The 18,256-nt window shown below is 37.1% G+C and overlaps 1 protein-coding gene across 7 annotated transcripts in view; it reads right to left on the bottom strand.

The window, feature by feature from the left end:
- The window catches only part of ZNF451 (zinc finger protein 451), a 145,494-nt gene that overhangs the window by 73,502 nt on the left and 53,736 nt on the right, over positions 1-18,256 (bottom strand). For 6 of the 7 annotated variants that reach the window (XM_082731261.1, XM_082731263.1, XM_082731265.1 and 3 more), the window contains one exon: positions 12,497-12,577. In XM_082731261.1, coding sequence (XP_082587387.1) covers positions 12,497-12,577 — 81 coding nt within the window. Of the gene's footprint in view, positions 1-861; positions 11,020-12,496; positions 12,578-18,256 lie in introns of those variants that run through there. The other variant, XM_082731267.1, reaches the window with a different exon arrangement.

The following is an 18,256-nucleotide window of genomic DNA, read 5'->3' as shown; positions in this document are numbered from 1 at the left end:
TTATTTGAGAGAGAGACAATGAGAGAGAGCATGAGTGAGGAGAAGGTCAGAGAGCGAAACAGACTCCCCATGGAGCTGGGAGCCCAATGTGGGACTCGATCCCGGGACTCCGGGACCATGACCTGAGCCGAAGGCAGTTGTCCAACCAACTGAGCCACCCAGGTGTCCCCAAAATTACTTCTTAAATGGAAGCATGAATATAGTCAAAGGATCTTCCCCATGAAATGAACTCTCACTTCTGTACAGGGTGATATAAACTAGGAGAAAACACTCCATGAGAAGAGTTATCCAGAGAAGTGATCACAACAACCCAGTTCCCTATCTGACTCACCAAAAGCACTTTTCTGGCTACAGAAAAGCCAGTAATAAGGGAAGATGAATTTTGTAGGAGGCAGAGGGGGAGGTATAGTGAGAGGGGATGTAGAGAATAATCCAAGGCAGAGGTTTATTTGCTGTTGTTTTAGAATTTCCCTGAATCTCAGCTGACACTAGTCAGCAGGGCATCCAATGGAGATTGATTATTCTGGCCATCATCCTTATCTTCTGTGTAAAGGGAACCCCAAGTTTAAAGAAAGCTCAAAGGAGAAACCAACTGTGATAGTGGAATGAATTAACTTTGTAAATCATTAATCATAGCTATCCATCTAACCAGTGCTTTTGGTTTGAATATAATTCCTGAAACAACTGCTTTATTCCACACAAACTCAAATTTCAAAGCCTGCTTATTATTGCCCATCACAAAGCTGTGGCGCATATTTTGCTCTGAAGTTTACCCTCCCAGAAGTTCTGTTTATCAGAAACCCCTTCTGCCCAACTCATGGCTCAAACCACAACCCAAAATAACATTTTGAAAAGCAACAATTTTTCTTAAGTATTTTATATTCAAAAACAGAGAGAGCAGAAGGGATAAACACAGCAAAGCAGTACAATATTTATTTACCATCTCCAGCAGCAAAGCTTTGGAACCAGGAAACAACCCTTTTGTACAAAGCAACCATCTTCCCACCCCCAACTGGTTATTGTTTACAAATACAAAGTACACATAACATCTGCTTTATATGGCAAACTTAAAAAACATACATATAGATATACCCCATTCTGTAAAGAACTTTACTTAGTTAAGAAGACTAGTACCACCAAACCTGTTAAATAAGATTCTTCTTCCTGTATTGTCTTTTGGGTAAATTGCCAGTATCTATACTTATAAAAATCCCCTCCTAGGAAGAATGACTTTGATTCTCCTTCAGTACAGGACCATAAAAAACCAAAACCACAACAGAACAAAACCATAACTGGAACTTGAGAATTTTTAAGTACCTCTGAAGTAGCAAAGGGGAGCTGCAATTTTAACCCTGAATGCCACTGCTATAACTCTGGCACAGCAAGAATAAGGATGAATTATGAAAAGAAAAGAGAAAAGGTGAAAGTGGCAACAAAAACAAAAAAAGAAACTGAAATCACAGAAAAACAAACAGGAAATTGACAAAATGTGTTTTGGGTGCTGCTGGAGATACCACTGGCACAAGGTTCACAGGTCTTTCTTCAATACAACATCTCCAAACTCCAATGAAGCAACATTTTTAGAAATATCTTCATTTCCCCCAAGTCTACCCTCAAATTATCTGTAACCCAATGAACAGGGAAATGAACCACATTTAGTTACACTGAGAACACAATGTCAATAGGAGGTCCTGAAGTATGCAACTGTATACCCATACACATTTCACTTCAGTGCCATCATCCTGTTCATCTTCAAAGTTGTTCTCTACTAGTGTCTCAGTTCTTTTTCACTGCTTGAGCTGTCCCTGGGACTAGAGGGACACTGACTGAAAAGCCTTCCTTTGGCTCAGCTCAGGGAAGAAAAAGAATTGCGCTAGCTGACCACAGGGGACTATGGTACAAAGCGAACTCTGGACAGACTACTTCTATGACCTTACACATAACAGCTACACAAACTTAGTATATTTTTAATAGATTGGAACCAATACATTTTCATGGGTAATTAATCCTCTTTCTTCAACTTAGTATCTACCAACTGTCCCCCATAAAGTCTGTTCCTTATAATTCTGAAACCAGACACAATGTTTCACATGCTTTTGTATGCACTGATACATCTAAATGCCTGGCTCCTAATTCCCTTCTGGTCCAACTAGCTCTTCAATCAACATGATTGCAACATGCAAGCCTCAGCTCAAGTATTTGCTAAGTAGGAAAATCTTCCCTGATCCCTCTAAATGGCCTCTGTTTTGTTCCAACTTCACTGCAGGCATTCCTCTAAACAGAACAGTTACATTATATTGGTATTTCTTTCTCTTAAGAGAATATACCATCTCTTATTAACCAGGTTCCTCCACACCTTCCTCAGTGCCTGCCTGTACATAGGTACTGAAAACTATGATAGAAGATTGTTGCCAACATAGACACAAAGTGACAAAACAGCAACCATCAAAAATCATATACACATTCCTATATAACCTAGCTCTTCATTCTACATCCTCTTTATTTCCTTACTGTTTATTATGAACATTTCTTAGCCTGCACTTGAGAAAAGAGACTATTTTACTTTAAATATGTCTTTCAATGACTTAATCCATTGATGAACTTGTAATATAGCTTAACAGTTGAGCCTTAAAAACTGTAAACAAGGGGAACATGATCTGATGATATGAACCTACTACATGCTATTAAATATACATCTTAAAATGTATCTGTATTTATATCCAATACCATTCCACAGTTATAATATATCTATGTGTGTAGAAAAAGCACACTATGAAAGAAAAGAAACCTGTACTGGGTTTTTGAAATTCCAAAGTATTCCCAGGCATTACCTCATTTGAGAGTAGGAAAACTGAGGCTCAGAAAGTAACTGACTTGCTAATACTCAGACCAAAGTCTTAGAATTTAAATACCATGTGCTCTGCACCATACCACCTTCCTTCCTACCCAATATCCTAAAGAATCTGGAAAAAAAAAAAAACAACCACCTTAAGCATGTATCTGAAAAAAAAAACGGTGTAACAAAAAAAGGTAGAAGAAAAAGAAAAAAACAAGCAAAAATGGACTAAAATGATTAGTGCCGAAAAAGAACAGAATACGTGAAACAAGTCAATGACTATACATCAAGAACAGTCTTAGTCCCACACAGTGAAATTTCAACGGGAAAACAAGAGTTTCTGATCTGACAAGCGAAATGACCAAGAATTAGTTAATGTAAGACATCAAGTACTGAGGAATAAGAATATAGCCATAAACATAAAATTTAGGGAAGAAAAAGATTAGTATAGGTCAAATTAGCTTATCAGAGAAGTTAAGACTTGAACTGAGCCTTGAAAAATATGAAGAGGCAGCCTAGTAAAATGCTAAACTGAGACTGTGGAGGAAAACAGTTAATATTCAAAAGCTAGGCTCCACCATTTGAGCAACATAATGTTTCATTTTTTCATCTGCAAAATAAGGGTGAATTTCTTCTTCAAGAATAACTTGTAAATTTTAGCACATAGTGTAGTAAATGTGAGCTCTATAAATGAAAATTCTCTCCTCCACTTGCTTGCCAGGCAGGAAGACAACCCTTAGGCCCAAGGCTATAAAGGTGCTTCCAAGATCTCAAAATATATTCTTGCTAAAAGTAAACAGGGTTTGTTATAGGCATTAGACAAAGACCAACTTGCATGCAACTCTTGCTAAGAATCTAAATGAGGCTAGCTAAACACTGACTATACTTGAACCAAGGCAAAAAGGGCTTCACACCTAACGGGAGGATGTTTAATGTAATTAAATATGTTAAAAAAAATGGATCTGAAAATTTGAGACTGTTCAAGTGACTTTGAAAATGCTTCCCCCCAATCACCCACATCATGTTGCCCTAGTAACTAAAAGTGGTACAGATACAGGGACCACAAACGTAGGGTACTAGTGTTAAATGCACACTAAGTAGTGCGAAACATAATTATCACAGATAAAAGTGTGAGTTGACAAGAGGTCTAATTGTAGTGCTCAAAACTGAATAACATGACAGAGCTACTCTTACAGGCAATGACAGAAAACAGAAGGCATAGAATACATAGCTGACAGGAAAAAATCGCATATGAAAATAGGTCTTATAAGGAGACTACTAACAGAATTCATAGCACTTGAAGCATTTATGATCAAAGGAGAGTTTAAAATACAACTAGATATAAAGGATTTACTTTCACTGCTACCAAGGAATATACTTAGAAATATTAGAAAACTCAATACAAGCCGAGAGATCTCCAGAGTCCTAAAAGAAAATAAAGTACAGACAACCTGAGAATTCTTGTTGAATTCTTGACAAGGCATCAGAAAATCCAAGACATCATTTGAAATAGACAGTTATCTCAATAAAATAGGTAAAGCCCTTAAGACTTAGAGAAAACTGGTTAATTTTTAGATACAGTTTATGTCAGAGCTATTCTATAACTTTATGGTGATGGGCTTAGAATTTTTATGAGAAGATGCAATTAACCGTAAACCATATGTAGTAATACATTTGTGTGAAACTATGCAAAATGAGAAAAATAAGACTACCATTAAATAAGAAAGCATTAAAAACTGACTGAAGTTCAATAGCCAGGAAATAATAGTTCCAGAGACTAAACTGGCTGCTTTTTTAAAAAAAGGACAAAAGAGAAAACTAGAAAATCTCTTACAATAATACTGAAGACATTTGTATTTAAGTACACAAATACAAAGCCACATCAAAATCCTGGCTAGTATTTACTGGTAGAATAGAAAATATAATCTACATCAAAGATACTAAGGGAAGATCAGACATCCTTCTAGAAAGAGGTGTTACATTAAGGGGAAGAAAAGATCAATATAGAGAATGAACTAATATGATAACATCAAAAGGAAACGGTTGGACTGTGATCACTTCCAGATACATCCCACCAGAAGCAAACATAATTTCCAGTAAAAGATATCTCAATGGTACCAAACACTACTATAAAAAGTTTTCATTACTACAAAGTCAAGCAACTGAAAACACAAAGTAGTATAAAAATATTATCCCACTAATCAATAGGAGAAAAAAAGATTTAATAAAACAATATTCTCATCATTCATCCAGGAAGGGAAATTCCTTAAAAGAATATTTTAATGGCTTACAAAACTCATTATTTTTTGAAAAATAACTAAAAGATTTTCATTCAATAATGATCATCATCAGTTAAATAATAACTTCCACCTGTGTATTTTCTTAAGTGAAAGACAGAAGAATTGATTGGTTTCTGTATCCACAAAATAACTAAGAATGGACCTGGCCAACTGAAATGACATGTATATATCACAATCAATTACTGGACTAGCCATTAACATTAAGAATGGTAAATTTCAAAAGACAAGGGAAACCTAAAACAGTGCAAGTCTGGGGCAAAATATGCCTCACATTAAAAAAAAAAAAAGTTTTCAGTTATTGCAATTTTTAAACTATTTCTACAAAGATCTAGTCCATAATTTCTAACCTTCATCAGAATCCCACTAAATTATATCCTCAACAGTGAATGTGGCATTTAACTCTGTTCATCCATGGCATTTAACGCTATCCAATTTTGTAGCTAGAAGGGATTCTGGATGGTATCTGTTCCAACCTCCTCATTTTTAGTACCTGAGAGGTTATCCTGATGTATTGGGCCCTTAAGGACATTATCAATCAGGTCACTTAGGTATCATTCAGTAAATTATTAGTATAGTACTAACGTAATATACTAAATAGTATCCAAGTATCCCGAAAGAGTTTATGTTCCCCTCAAAATGTCATTTTGAGGGCCAAGTAATTAAAATGGAATTACAAAGAAGCTGCCATGCAGTTAAAAAAAAAAAAGTTTAAATGCAATTACACTAATAAGGAAGCTGTCACTAAAAAGAAAGGATAAAGTGTCAGCAAATTTACTGCTTTTCCTAATGTCCTTGTTTCTTCTTACCAAGTAAACACATCCACTTATCAAATATAAGTTGTGCTACCATGGCTTAGAACAAGGTTAGTCTGAGATAAATGACTCAATCAGAAAACCTAGAACCTGCAGATAGAAAACAAAGCTGCCTTAATGCTCAGAAACTGAGCCAATCCCTAATAACTAAAAAGAACTACTGAAGTTACTTAAATAAAGGGGGAGGGTCATACTCTACAACCTTCTGAAATGGATTAACAGTGCTATAAAGAAAACAAATTAACATTCAGAAGGAGAGTACATTTAGATAGTGCAATTGTACAGATGATGAATAAACTACAAGATTAAAAAAAATCACTATACAGAACTCATAAATATCACCAGCAACATATGCAAGACATCAAAATGTTAAGTTTTAAACAATAGGGTGAAATTTAAAAAGGCACTTCATATAACAAATGGAAACAATTTCTCTGTACACAGAAACTGCAAGAAATCATAGTCTTCACATATATTTTATGTCTAGTGGAGAAATAACACTTTGAAGAAAAAGGATCATTAGACACATCCCCACTGAGAATATCAAATCATTAAATTTGCAATTATCCCAAAGCGTCCCAGAAAATCTAGAGATATTTAAACATCTAAGGTTCACCCAATGGAGAATTCTGTGGCAGGCACAATATGAAAACTTATTTAATTTTGAGTTCCATATGCTTTTGGGGTTGTCTCCCTATATCAGGGCCCCATTTTTAGTTTTATAACACCACCACCATTCAAGTATGCCAGAGAAAGATTTTAAAGTAAACAAACAGGTTAAGAATGTTTCTTCTGCAATCAAGAGACTGATTAATCTACAGCTAAAAGCTGTTTCCATTCTACCGCATTCTGACAGTCCCGACTGAACTGACAAATCCCCTTCAGAAGTTATCTACAGATCAACAATTTGATGACTCCTCAATACCTCTCCACTTTTAGGAAAATTCTCTGGAGATGCTTGAGCTTATCAATCAGAGAATGGCAAAGCAATGTTACTTTAACACTGAGCAACACAAATAACACAAGAGGAAGAGAACAGCAATGCTGTTTTATAAATATTTAAGGAGGAGCTACACAATGGAAATACAGCTTATTCTAGTGAACCGTACACTTAAAAATGGTTAAGGTGGTGAATTTTGTTCTTTTTTTCTGACCAGAATTAAAAACAAAGAATCTATGAGGAAGAGCATATTAAGTGGAAATGCCAAAGTAGTTTCAAAGAATTATGTCTTCAAGCATCATTTTGGTTTGGATTTTGGAAAATAAGAGTACCTCAAAAATCATCACATTTGTAACCCAGTATCTAATTCAGGGAAAGAAAGGAGAGAAATGAAAAAGTGGGAACAGTCTGAAGTAGCCTTAGCTAACTAGGTATAACTGTGCAGCCACATAGAACAGTTCCAAGGTCTCTCTCCAGTAAGTTCATCTGTGACTAGTCCTGTCATAAAAGAAACTACAGTGCCATGTCAAGGGCACATGAGACTGCCTGACAGATGCAATATATATCGTAAACTATAAAAATCTAAATGATTTTTTAGACCCTTATTTCTTTTTGGGTAGTTAACCAATAATCTTCTGGAGTTTAATATGAAAGAGTTTCTACATCACTGGCAAGGACCTAAAAAAGATAGAGGTAAAACACTGTGGAAAATATGCAAAAATAAAAGTAAATGTTTGCAAGATGATTTCCTCTGTCAAGCCTGTTTTTTAGGCTTAATTTACAAATAGGACCAACGTAGTACTCTGAAATTACTGACAAAATAAAATAGCTTCTTCTAAGTAGGTATGCTTGCATCTTCAACCTCTAGCACAAATAGGGAGAGAAAGTAGTAAAAAGGGTGCTGAAGATAGTTACAGTGGAGGGGGAATGAGCTTCAACCATCAGAAAGTGGGGCACTAGGGAAAATGTCAATCACCACTGTGTAAGAACTATGGCAAGAAATAGAAACCACATGAATCCTAAAACAGTGTTATATTCCACTAACAGTAGACTCAAAATATTTTGATCAAGCAGGTGAAATGAATGCAGATGTATGACAAACCAAGTTACAAAATTTTAAATCTGTTGATAAAAAAAATTTTTTTGGCTGCCAAGCAAATAATACTAGGTGATGTATTCAGACCCCTCAAACTTGACACTTTCTCCATTTCTGAAGTCATGCTGCAAAATCGAGGATCTAAGGGCTGGTATACTGCACAGCCACTGCCTTGAGATTTTAAAAAGATACTGTGAGATATACAATTGAGGTATCTGCTGCCAGTTCCAGAACTGTGAAGAACTATTAATGAAACCAACTGGGAGCAAAAAGATAGTCGTCTCTATTGATGAGTCTGACTAGATTAAGGGAACAGTAAACGAAGAACAGTAAACTTGATTTCAGACTTTTAAGAAATCTCTAATGGATATCATCATTTAAATAAATATCCAGAAACAGAGCTGTGCGAGATGTTCTCTTTACGACATCCACAGTAATACTGAACACTTAAGGATTCTTAGTATCATCTAGTTTGATGGCATCCCTCTTTATTGCAATAAGAGGACCAGATTGTCAGGCATGTTTGGAATTCTCTTAAAAGAGTTCAGATTTGCATGCCTAGATGGTATAACATCCTTTATATCCAGGGCACTAATGTATGTATCTTTTTTGTGATGGATTACCAAGCTCAAGAAAGTCAACTGTTTAGAAGGTAGCTTAAGAAGGTCATCTTGCTGAAAAGCCCAGAGTATCTTGAGAGAACACCATGCCTCGGTCTCAAAGCTTCTTTAGATCTGAGAGCTTGATAGGTCAGAGACTTAGGTGTGATGATAAAGAATTCTCTCACATGTGGCTCTGAATGATAATGACATGGTAGCCATTGGTCTCGATGAAGATAGTTACTGTGAAAATTTCTAGAGATGTTACAGGAAGGAAAGTCTTTTTCCAATTGGTGTCCACAGTAGACCTGTAACATCTAGCCATCCCACTGAAACGAACTGGATTTGGCAAAATTTGATTTGTATTCCAGTTCTTGACATACAGCTTCATGATTGATCCTGAAGTCTAAGACAGCTTGAGAGTAGTATGGACTCTTGATAAGTTGATCATCCTGACATAAACACAGTACAACAGATTTATCATTTTGTGAAGATCTGACAAGCTGAAGCCTGAACAAGGAAGCACTGATGACCTAAAAATGAAGGATCTAACAGTAGGTTATTTCCAGACCCCAAATAGGCTAGTCCTCAGTTTATCAGTAGGATTTTCCTGAGGAACAGATCTTTATATTTTTCTTTAATCACAAGAGGATTCAGATTCCTGAGTACCCTCATCTGAACTTATTTTGGACCAGAAATAATAAGTAAACCTTTGTCCAACCCTACTTAGGTGAAAGTCTCTACTGTTCACTTGGCCAATAAGACATGAGTCTCTTTATTATATCCACTTGAAAAGTCTAGAATTTAAATGTTAGCTGTGATAATTCCAGACATGCATCAGTTTCTGACATGACCTCCTACCTGCAGATCCTGTTTGAGTGGGGAGTAGCAAGTAAAATAGGATCTTGGATGACTATGCTGCTGAACGCAAACAGGCTATTAATTCTTGTACCCGTGGCGTTCTGGAGATTCTCCCTTTTTTCTGTATCTATAAGGATGGTTGCGAGGTTTGTACCAATCTCCTTTGGAATATCCTCTATTGTGATAATGTGCTTTCTGATCATGACTATAAAAGTATCGATGTTGGTTATAGTATTTGTTGTGGTCTCTATAATCATTTTCCTTAATACTGTTTTCTTCTGCAACAACAGCATTCACATCTTGTCCAAAGAGGGAAGTACCATCAAAGGGCAAGTGTGAGATCTTCTCCTGGGTTTTCTTAGTGAGAGATGTAAGTCGGAGCCAGGCTTGTCTTCTGTAGTCTATTGCCATTGCCATAACTCTGACTACAGAATCCATTATGTCTCTAGTAGTACAAAGTTGCCAAAGTCCGGCATCCATACCATCAGATATTATACATCTTGCTTTTCCACGATCAAACTCTGGGTCATGAACCAGATCCTCCATATCTTCCCAGAGTTTACGCTGATATTGAGTCATATAGGCCATGTAGCTAGCAGCTCGGGCTGCAATGGAAGCAGCATGGTAGAATCTACAACCCATGACCTCCATTTCTTTTGAGGTAGAATCTAGAGGAGATGTTGTGCTTCCTCTTTTGCTGTGCTCTAATGCTTCTACAATAGGGCCCTCAGCTGGTGGATTTGGTTGGAAAGGAGAGGTATCCTTGGCCACAGGATATACCCTGTGCCCCATGAAGGAAGAAGGATGGCAATCAGCAGGGTCTTTAAAAACCTCAGTGGTGGCAATTCTCAGAAGAGGATGCAATGGAGGAACCAAACGTTTCTTAGAGGTCATACAATCAGGTTTCCCTTCACATGATTCTGCTTCAGATTGTAATGTTACTCTCTTTATAACACCCCTCTGTTCCATTCTTTTCAAAAGACCTGTGAAACTAGACTGACTGGGGTCAGTTGGCTGCCCTTTGTCATCAGCTGAGGGGGATTTGCAGTCAGTTTCTTCATCAACTGTGGATAAATTTTCATCCTTAGAGGTGGATATGTCCCATGGCACTGAGGAGTTCTCACTTGGCCTAGAATGATGAAATCTAAAACAGCTCCTAGACTGCAGATCACGTATCACTCGGGACATCTCAGCCACTTGTGTCTGAAGATAAAGGATGGCATCCTGTCCATGCTGTGAAGCTGAAGAAGACTCTATAGGTAAATCCTCCTTGACCTCTGAAAAGGCCAAAGATTCTTGGGGGACCAGAACTGGAGATGAAGGCAGAGTCTGAAAATTTTGTGATGGTTTAAGTGTCTCTGTCTCAGAGATCTTAATATCTGAATTACTTTGATCATTTTTCTGGTTCTCCAATGGGTTCTCAACAGAAGAAGGTTGAGAAACTATCCTTTGTGGACTGCTGGTGCAACTCCCAGAGGAGGAGCTGCTGTCTCCAATGGGAAGAGGAACACTGCAGCTAGAGCACATTTCTGGGCGATGATTCTCAGAGGATGGCACCTTAGACTCAGGCATTCTCTGGGTTATCCACATGAACAAGAAAACCAAGGAAGAAAAAAAAATGCTTTTAATATGTTAACTTTTAAGTGCAGAGATGCATGTCCAGTAAGTAGAACTCAATTTTTTAAATTATTATAACAACAATGAAAGATGCAATCCACTACAGATCAGCAAGGGGATCACAGAAGTCAAATCCACAAGGTTTCTACACAAAAACCTAATACCAACTATGGCTATTAATGTGGCACTCTGTCTATGAAAAAAAAAAATGAAAACAAGCCCAGTTCAAGTGGTGCCATCCTGGCCTGCTGCTTGGTCTCATGCTAGGATAAGAAGAGGTGGTGAGACTATTGTTGATTAACAATCTTTTTTTAAAAATCCCATTCAATGTATGTAAGTCAACAAGTAAAAGCTAAAAAACAGAGAACTCAAGAAAAGTTCTGAGAACAAAAAAGATTTCTAAAAGTTCTCATTGCAGTCACTTTTAAGCCCCTTTAAAATTTTCTCCTGTTCACTCTCCAAGAATAACAAAACCTCCCAGTTGCATAGCCCTACTTTATTGTTTGTAGTTTCCAAGGAGCTTATTTACATATGTTGCCTCATTTTGTCCTCACAACAACCCTGTGAGGTAGGTATTACCCTTATTTGATAAAGAAACTAAGGTTAAAGTTTTCTTAATTTATCCAAAATTACAGAATTAATAAGGAGCAAAGCTCAGATTAAAACCTACATATACTGATTCCACATCCAAGTCTCAATCCCCTCTATCATAGAGAAAGTTTTCTGCCCATGTTGAGAAGAGCCAGGAGTTCTCTAACCCATCAAGAAAATAGCCCATTAATAGAAATTTGGGCTAAGACAAATGAAAGACAAGATTGCTACAAAGGGCTCAGCTAGTTTGATTCTCAGAGTAAGGGAAATATTGGTTTAAGGGTACCCACAGCCAAAAAATCACAGGTAAGAGAAAAAACTCTAAATATGTGAGGGATAGATGAGGTTAAAAGGAGTGACGACTGAAGTACCATGCCACCTAAACCCTTTCCCACATTCCATTTCCTAAAAGGTCTTCACATAGCCTTCCTTCCAATGTAAAACAAACTTTCTGTGGCCACGTGGTTCTGGAAGAAAAGAATCCAGTTACACATGGCACTTGAGGAGAGATGGGAAAGGAGAAGGGCACAAGGAGCCAAAAAGCTTGCAGTTTTTTTATTCCATTTTCCTTTTATCAGATACCATCTTCAAGGCTTAGAACTTTCCTGTGTTGTGTTATCCTTTCACATCCTCACTGAAAGTAAAGAAACAAAACTGGAAGTAGGAGATATTTTGGGCCAAGAACTCAATGGACACCTTTTGTGGTTCACTCTACAGAATCGGGCCATTCTCTAAAGTACTACAGATCCAAAAAACAACCATCATCGACTTGATAGCTCTTTTTAGACAATGCCTCTTAAATGACAGAAGTGAAAGAAATGCAAATCAAATATAATGTACTTACATCACTATATGAGGTGCTAGGCTCTTCATCATCACTGCTGACCAGATCAATGTATTCAAGAACAGGTCTCAATGGTCCTTCCTATGAAAGAATTGAGCAAATTGACAAGTCATGTACAGTTATTCAAACTAAACTGGTCATTCAAAACAATCACTTTCTTCTTAGGATTGACAAAAATTCCTCCAAACAACAAGTCTACGGTTGGCAGAAAGTAATTAGAACACAGAAAAATATTCAGATACACAAATAAGAAACAGTAAGATCTAAGCGTTTAAAACCTTGGTAGACTATTAGGACAACAGTGATCCTTTGAGGAAAGGATTAAATAATAATAAAGAAACACTGCTACAAGGACACAAATAGCAGACAGTATGATTCAATGCTTTTTAGATGGGACGAGTATTAATTATCTGTTAGATAACCAAGCTCAAAAACATGCAGTTCTTTGACTAACAGTTCAGCTTTATCTCTCACTCCTATACTCAAACATCAAACTTGATTCTTCATCCTGTTTCCAACCATAGTGACTGCATCATAGACCAGGCCTTGAATGCTTGGTCTAAAAATGCCTAGACTTTATTCTACAAGCAAAAGGGAATAAATACACAGATAGGAAAAACATGAGAGCTGTGCTTTAAACAGATTAATCACACAGACAAGTATGGAGAGTGGGGAAAGCAGGATAATTAATCAATCCAATAACACAAAACTAAAATAATGGCAAAGAGAATAAATAGTGTTGTGGTACGCACTCAAGAGAATACATGGGTATTTAAAAAAAAAAAAAGACTGGCTATGAAAAACAGACCCCCTCGCCAAATAAAACAAAACCCCAACAATAACAAGGAATCAATTAAGTCCTTAAAGTTTCAAACCTGGGAACTAGAAGGATACTAATGCCATCAGAATAATCTGGAATACAGAAATGGGATGCTGACATTCTTTTAGAGATAATGGGTTGATGTAACAGTGGTACACAAAGGTTACTGGCAAATAGCTGGGAATGCAGGGCTATAAACTGGATGTATAAACACAGCCAGATAAAAACAGATTAGGGAGTTGCTCCCCTAAAAGACTAAACTGAAACTGCGATAGAGCCAACAAAGAAAGCAAGAAGGAGGGACGCCTGGGTGGCTCAGTTGGTTAAGCGGCTGCCTTTGGCTGGGGTCATGATCCCAGCGTCCTGGGATCAAGTCCCACGTCGGGCTCCTTGCTTGGCGGAGAGCCTGCTTCTCCCTCTGCCTCTGCCTGCCACTCTGTCTGCCTGTGCTTGCTCTCGCTTCTTTCTCTGTGACAAATAAATAAATAAAATCTTTAAAAAAAAAAAAAAAAGAAAGAAAGCAGGAAGGAGAAAAAAGAGATTGAAGAAGGTTCTCAAGAAAATGCAGAATTTAGGACTCAGGAAGAACCGCTAACCAGGAAATCAGGGATTAGAGAAGAATCAGGAATACATAAATTCAAAGCAGCTAGAGAAAACCTCAACAAAAAGTTTTCAATGCTAATGTGGCTTAAAATGCTGACAATCAAAAAAACTTCCACTGAATTTGACAACAAGATCTTTAAAAAACACCTGAGAGCAACTTTCAATAAAGTAGCAAGCATACAGAAGCAAGGCTCTAAAAAATTAAGTAGAAAATGAAGCAACAGGGGAACCTGGCTGGCTCAGCTGGCAGAGCATGCAACCTCATCTTAGGGTGGTGAGTTCCGGCCCTGCACTGTGTGCAGAGATTACTAAAAATAAAATCTTAAAAAAGAAAAAGGTTAAAGAGGCAGTAAAGGCCATGAGTCAAGAATATTCTTTTTAAAAATCTAGTATGTTAAGAACAAGAGTAAGGAACACAGGAGGCGAATTCAGCTGAAGGAAAGATTTCTTAAGATGCAGAAAGCTGACTGTTGGCAAACAGTGTAAAAACTAGCAGAAAAACACTACAGTCAGGAAACAAAAGCTAAGATCTACTTAAAGTTCCTCTTCCTGAGAAGAGGCATCAAGTCTCAAAGATAACTTGTTTCCCTCTTAGGCTACAACTTCTCCCCAAGCAGAAAACTGCTATCCTTTAGGACAGGTTTTATCGAGCCACTAGGATAAAACCAGAGAGCAGAATTCCTGGGCAGGAATCATGTAATAAATAATTAAGATTTTCACCTGAGATGTAAAAATGAAGTTTAAAAGAAGGGGAAAACAGGGACAGAGTATTTTCCAATTTTGGTCAACAGAGATCAGTTACCTACTTTAAGACTAAAATCGACCATAGCTATGGTCAATATCATACATTCAATCCAAAAAGAAAGTGAAAAAATTAAAAATATGGTAGCTTCTCCTCTTCATAAATCACCTTTAGTTTTTGTCTCTTCAACAAATGTGCATTTGAGGGGTGCCTGGGTGGCTCAGTGGATTAAAGCCTCTGCCTTCGGCTCAGGTCATGATCCCGGGATCCTGGGATGGAGCCCTTTATCAGGGGTTCTGGAATTGAGCCCTGCATCAGGCTCTCGGCTGCAGGGGGGGGGGGGGGTGCTGCTTCCCCCTGTCTCTGCCTGCCTCTCTGCCTACTTGTGACCTCTGTCAAATAAATAAATAAAATCTTAAAAAAAAAAAAGAAAAGAAAAGAAATGTGCATTTGAAACTTTATTATGCCCATAGAACAGTACATTAAGAAAGTCTCCAGGTTATCAGAAATACACAGAGACAGAAGCAGAGAAAGCTTCCACGAAGAGATAGAGAAAAAAGGGAGATAAAAGAAGGTAACAGAATACAAAACAAAAAGAATGGGAAATAAGAAACAACAAGAAAACCCCCCCTTGACAAAAAACAAAAGAAAACAGAATAAGGAAAACGATCACAAATGGGCTTTAAAAACAGATGCAGAAATAGTAGAAAGGATAAGAACAGGGAATGATGACAGAAGACTATTAGAAATTTACTACAGGGGTGAACCATTAGACCTCTAGACCATATGCAACCATTTCTGAACTGCAGAAGAACAGTAGCTTTATATGATTCACACTAATTAAAAGAATAAAAAGAATCAAGAAAGAAAATTCAAAAATGAGAAAAAGCAGAAGAGTCATTTAAAATACTTATTCACTCAACAATACTTGTGAAGTTATAAGTGAAAGAGTGGTAAAAGATGACAACACATATTTGAGACCACCGAAAAGGCAGAGGCTGATTTAAGAAGTTAAGAGAAGTAATCCCAAAGGAAATTACGTATAAGCAAACACTCTACACTTCAGCTAATTTTCATATTGGATATGGGAAAAGTTCCACCATAATGACTTAAAGAACTAAAACATTTTAGTATTCCATTTATTTTACTATTAATCAATAACATTTATCACTGAGCCCTATATAGGCACTGTGCTGAATTTTTCAACACGATTTCATTTAATCTTCAATTACTTTACAAGTAAAATAGTGTATTATTGCTATTATTCCACTTAACAAATGAGAAAACTAAGTGAGGTACACCTGATTCTCTATATACGTAACTGGCTGTGTGGTCATAATAATTCTGAGGCTAAGTTCAAAGTATACATACTACTATTGGGGGGGTGGCTGGGTGGCTCAGTTGATTAGTATGCCTTCAGCTCAGGTCCTGATCCCAGGGTCCTACCAAGCCCCCCACTGGGCTCTGCAGGGAGCCCGCTTCTCCCTCTCCCTCTCCCTGATGCTCCCCCTGCTTGCATGCTCTTTGTCAAATAAATTAATAAAATCTTAAAAACAAAACAAAACTATTTTTTAAAGATTTTATTTTTAAGAAATCCCTACCTCCACCATGGGGCTCAAACTCACACCCCCAAGATCAAGAGTCACATGCTCTACTAACTGAGCCAGCCAGGCAACCCTACATACTACTTTTATATATCAATGCCTTATTCCCTAAGTTTCTGAGAAATACTCTCTATTCGTTCAATGAGACTTCTCACTATTGTACGCAACTCTGAATAACTTGTAACACTAACCAAAAAATAAGTTATTAATATCCCCAAAAGAATGTTTATAAATGTCAAACACGATTTCTTAAAATGTTTATAATGGCTGCTTATGTTCCAAATACATAATAAATGCATGTAGTTCTCCAATTAAAGGTATTTTATTTGAAGCTGCTCCATCCATCAAACAATAAACCATCACTATCATCCCTTTTGTACCAATATCAAAATCAAAGGATGCTACTCCCCAAGACCATACAATTAGGGCCAGGAGCACAAGTACAAGCAAAATAATTTAGGAACAGAGCTGAATTAATATTTTCAGTTAAATAAAATTTTTCAGGGGCGCCTGGGTAGCTGAGTGGATTAAGCCTCTGCCTTGGCTCAGGTCATGATCTCAGAATCCTGGGATCAGGCCCTGCATGGGCTCTCTGCTCAGCAGGGACCCTGCTTCCCTCCCTCTCTCACTCTCTGCCTACTTGTGATCTCTGTCAAATAAATAAATAAAATCTTAAAAAAATTTTTTTAAATGACACAAAAAGCTTTAATTCCTGTTATCAGGGAAATGATTTTCATATAAAGCCAGACTCCAATTAACTGCTACAGTTGACCTTTGACAAACATCAGGGTTATGGGCTCTGACCTTCCCTCCTACCACATAGAACTGAAAATCTACATACAACTTTTGATTCCCCCAAAATATAACTACTAAAAGCCTACACTTGGCTGGAAGCCTTATCAATAACATAAATAGTTGAGTAACACATTTTTTTGCATGTTGTATGTATTATATACTGTATTCTTATAATAAAGCTAAAAAAATCATAAGGAAAATACATTTGTAGTACTATAAAAAAAAATCTTATCTGCATATAAGACCCTTGCAATTCAAACTTGTGTTGCTCGAGGGTCAAGTCTAAGTGGAAAATAATATCAATACACTAAGACACAGTCTACAAGAAATGTAGTTTACCCCAGTCTAAAACAAAAACTACGGATATGAGCATAGAGGCACAACTCTAACCTAAAACCTTAAATATAATGCATGTGTTTTTTTTAATATATTTCCATATATAGAAGTTAGGGATATAATTTACTTCTGTAGTCCTGCCCAGTTCAAACATTTTGAATGATTCCCAACTGACTACATTAAGTTCAAATTTAGTCTACAGTTCAAGATCTACACTATCCAGCCCACCCTTTCCTCTTCTACTTAAAAAATTTTTATCCTCCAGAATTACACATAATCCTCTACTTTCCCAATTTGATGTCTTCCCTTATTTCTTTTCAAAATGCTCTTTTAAATACAAATACTATGTTATTTATGCCAAAAGTCTACTTTTTTTTTTAAATAGCACCATGTACTTTTATAAAAGAACTACTTTTTTTTTTTTTAAAGATTTATTTGACAGAGAGAGATCACAAGTAGGCAGAGAGGAAGGCAGAGAGAGAGAGAGGAGGAAGCAGGCTCCCCACTGAGCAGAGAGCCCGATGCGGGACTCGATCCCAGGACCCTGAGATCATGACCTGAGCCGAAGGCAGCGGCTTAACCCACTGAGCCACCCAGGCGCCCCAAAAGAACTACTTTCTAATAGAACTATTTACACAGTTTTCATTACCTATCTTATCACCCACACTGAAATATGGACACTTATAGGTAGGACATATTTCCAATTAATCTCTGCAGTTCTAGAGTACTTACTTCATGACTTTGCATATCAAAAGCTACATTATTTTCATTTATTGAACTATAGGCCCAAGACACCCAGCCAGAAGATACCTTGATATTTTTGCTCATAACCCCTTTCTACTGTGAAGTATTAACATTTC

Source organism: Mustela nivalis (genome assembly GCF_964662115.1).
Source record: "Mustela nivalis genome assembly, chromosome: 5".
Taxonomy (NCBI): Eukaryota; Metazoa; Chordata; class Mammalia; order Carnivora; family Mustelidae; genus Mustela; species Mustela nivalis.
Note: the sequence above shows the minus strand (reverse complement) of the source record. Positions and strands in the feature narration are given on the sequence as shown.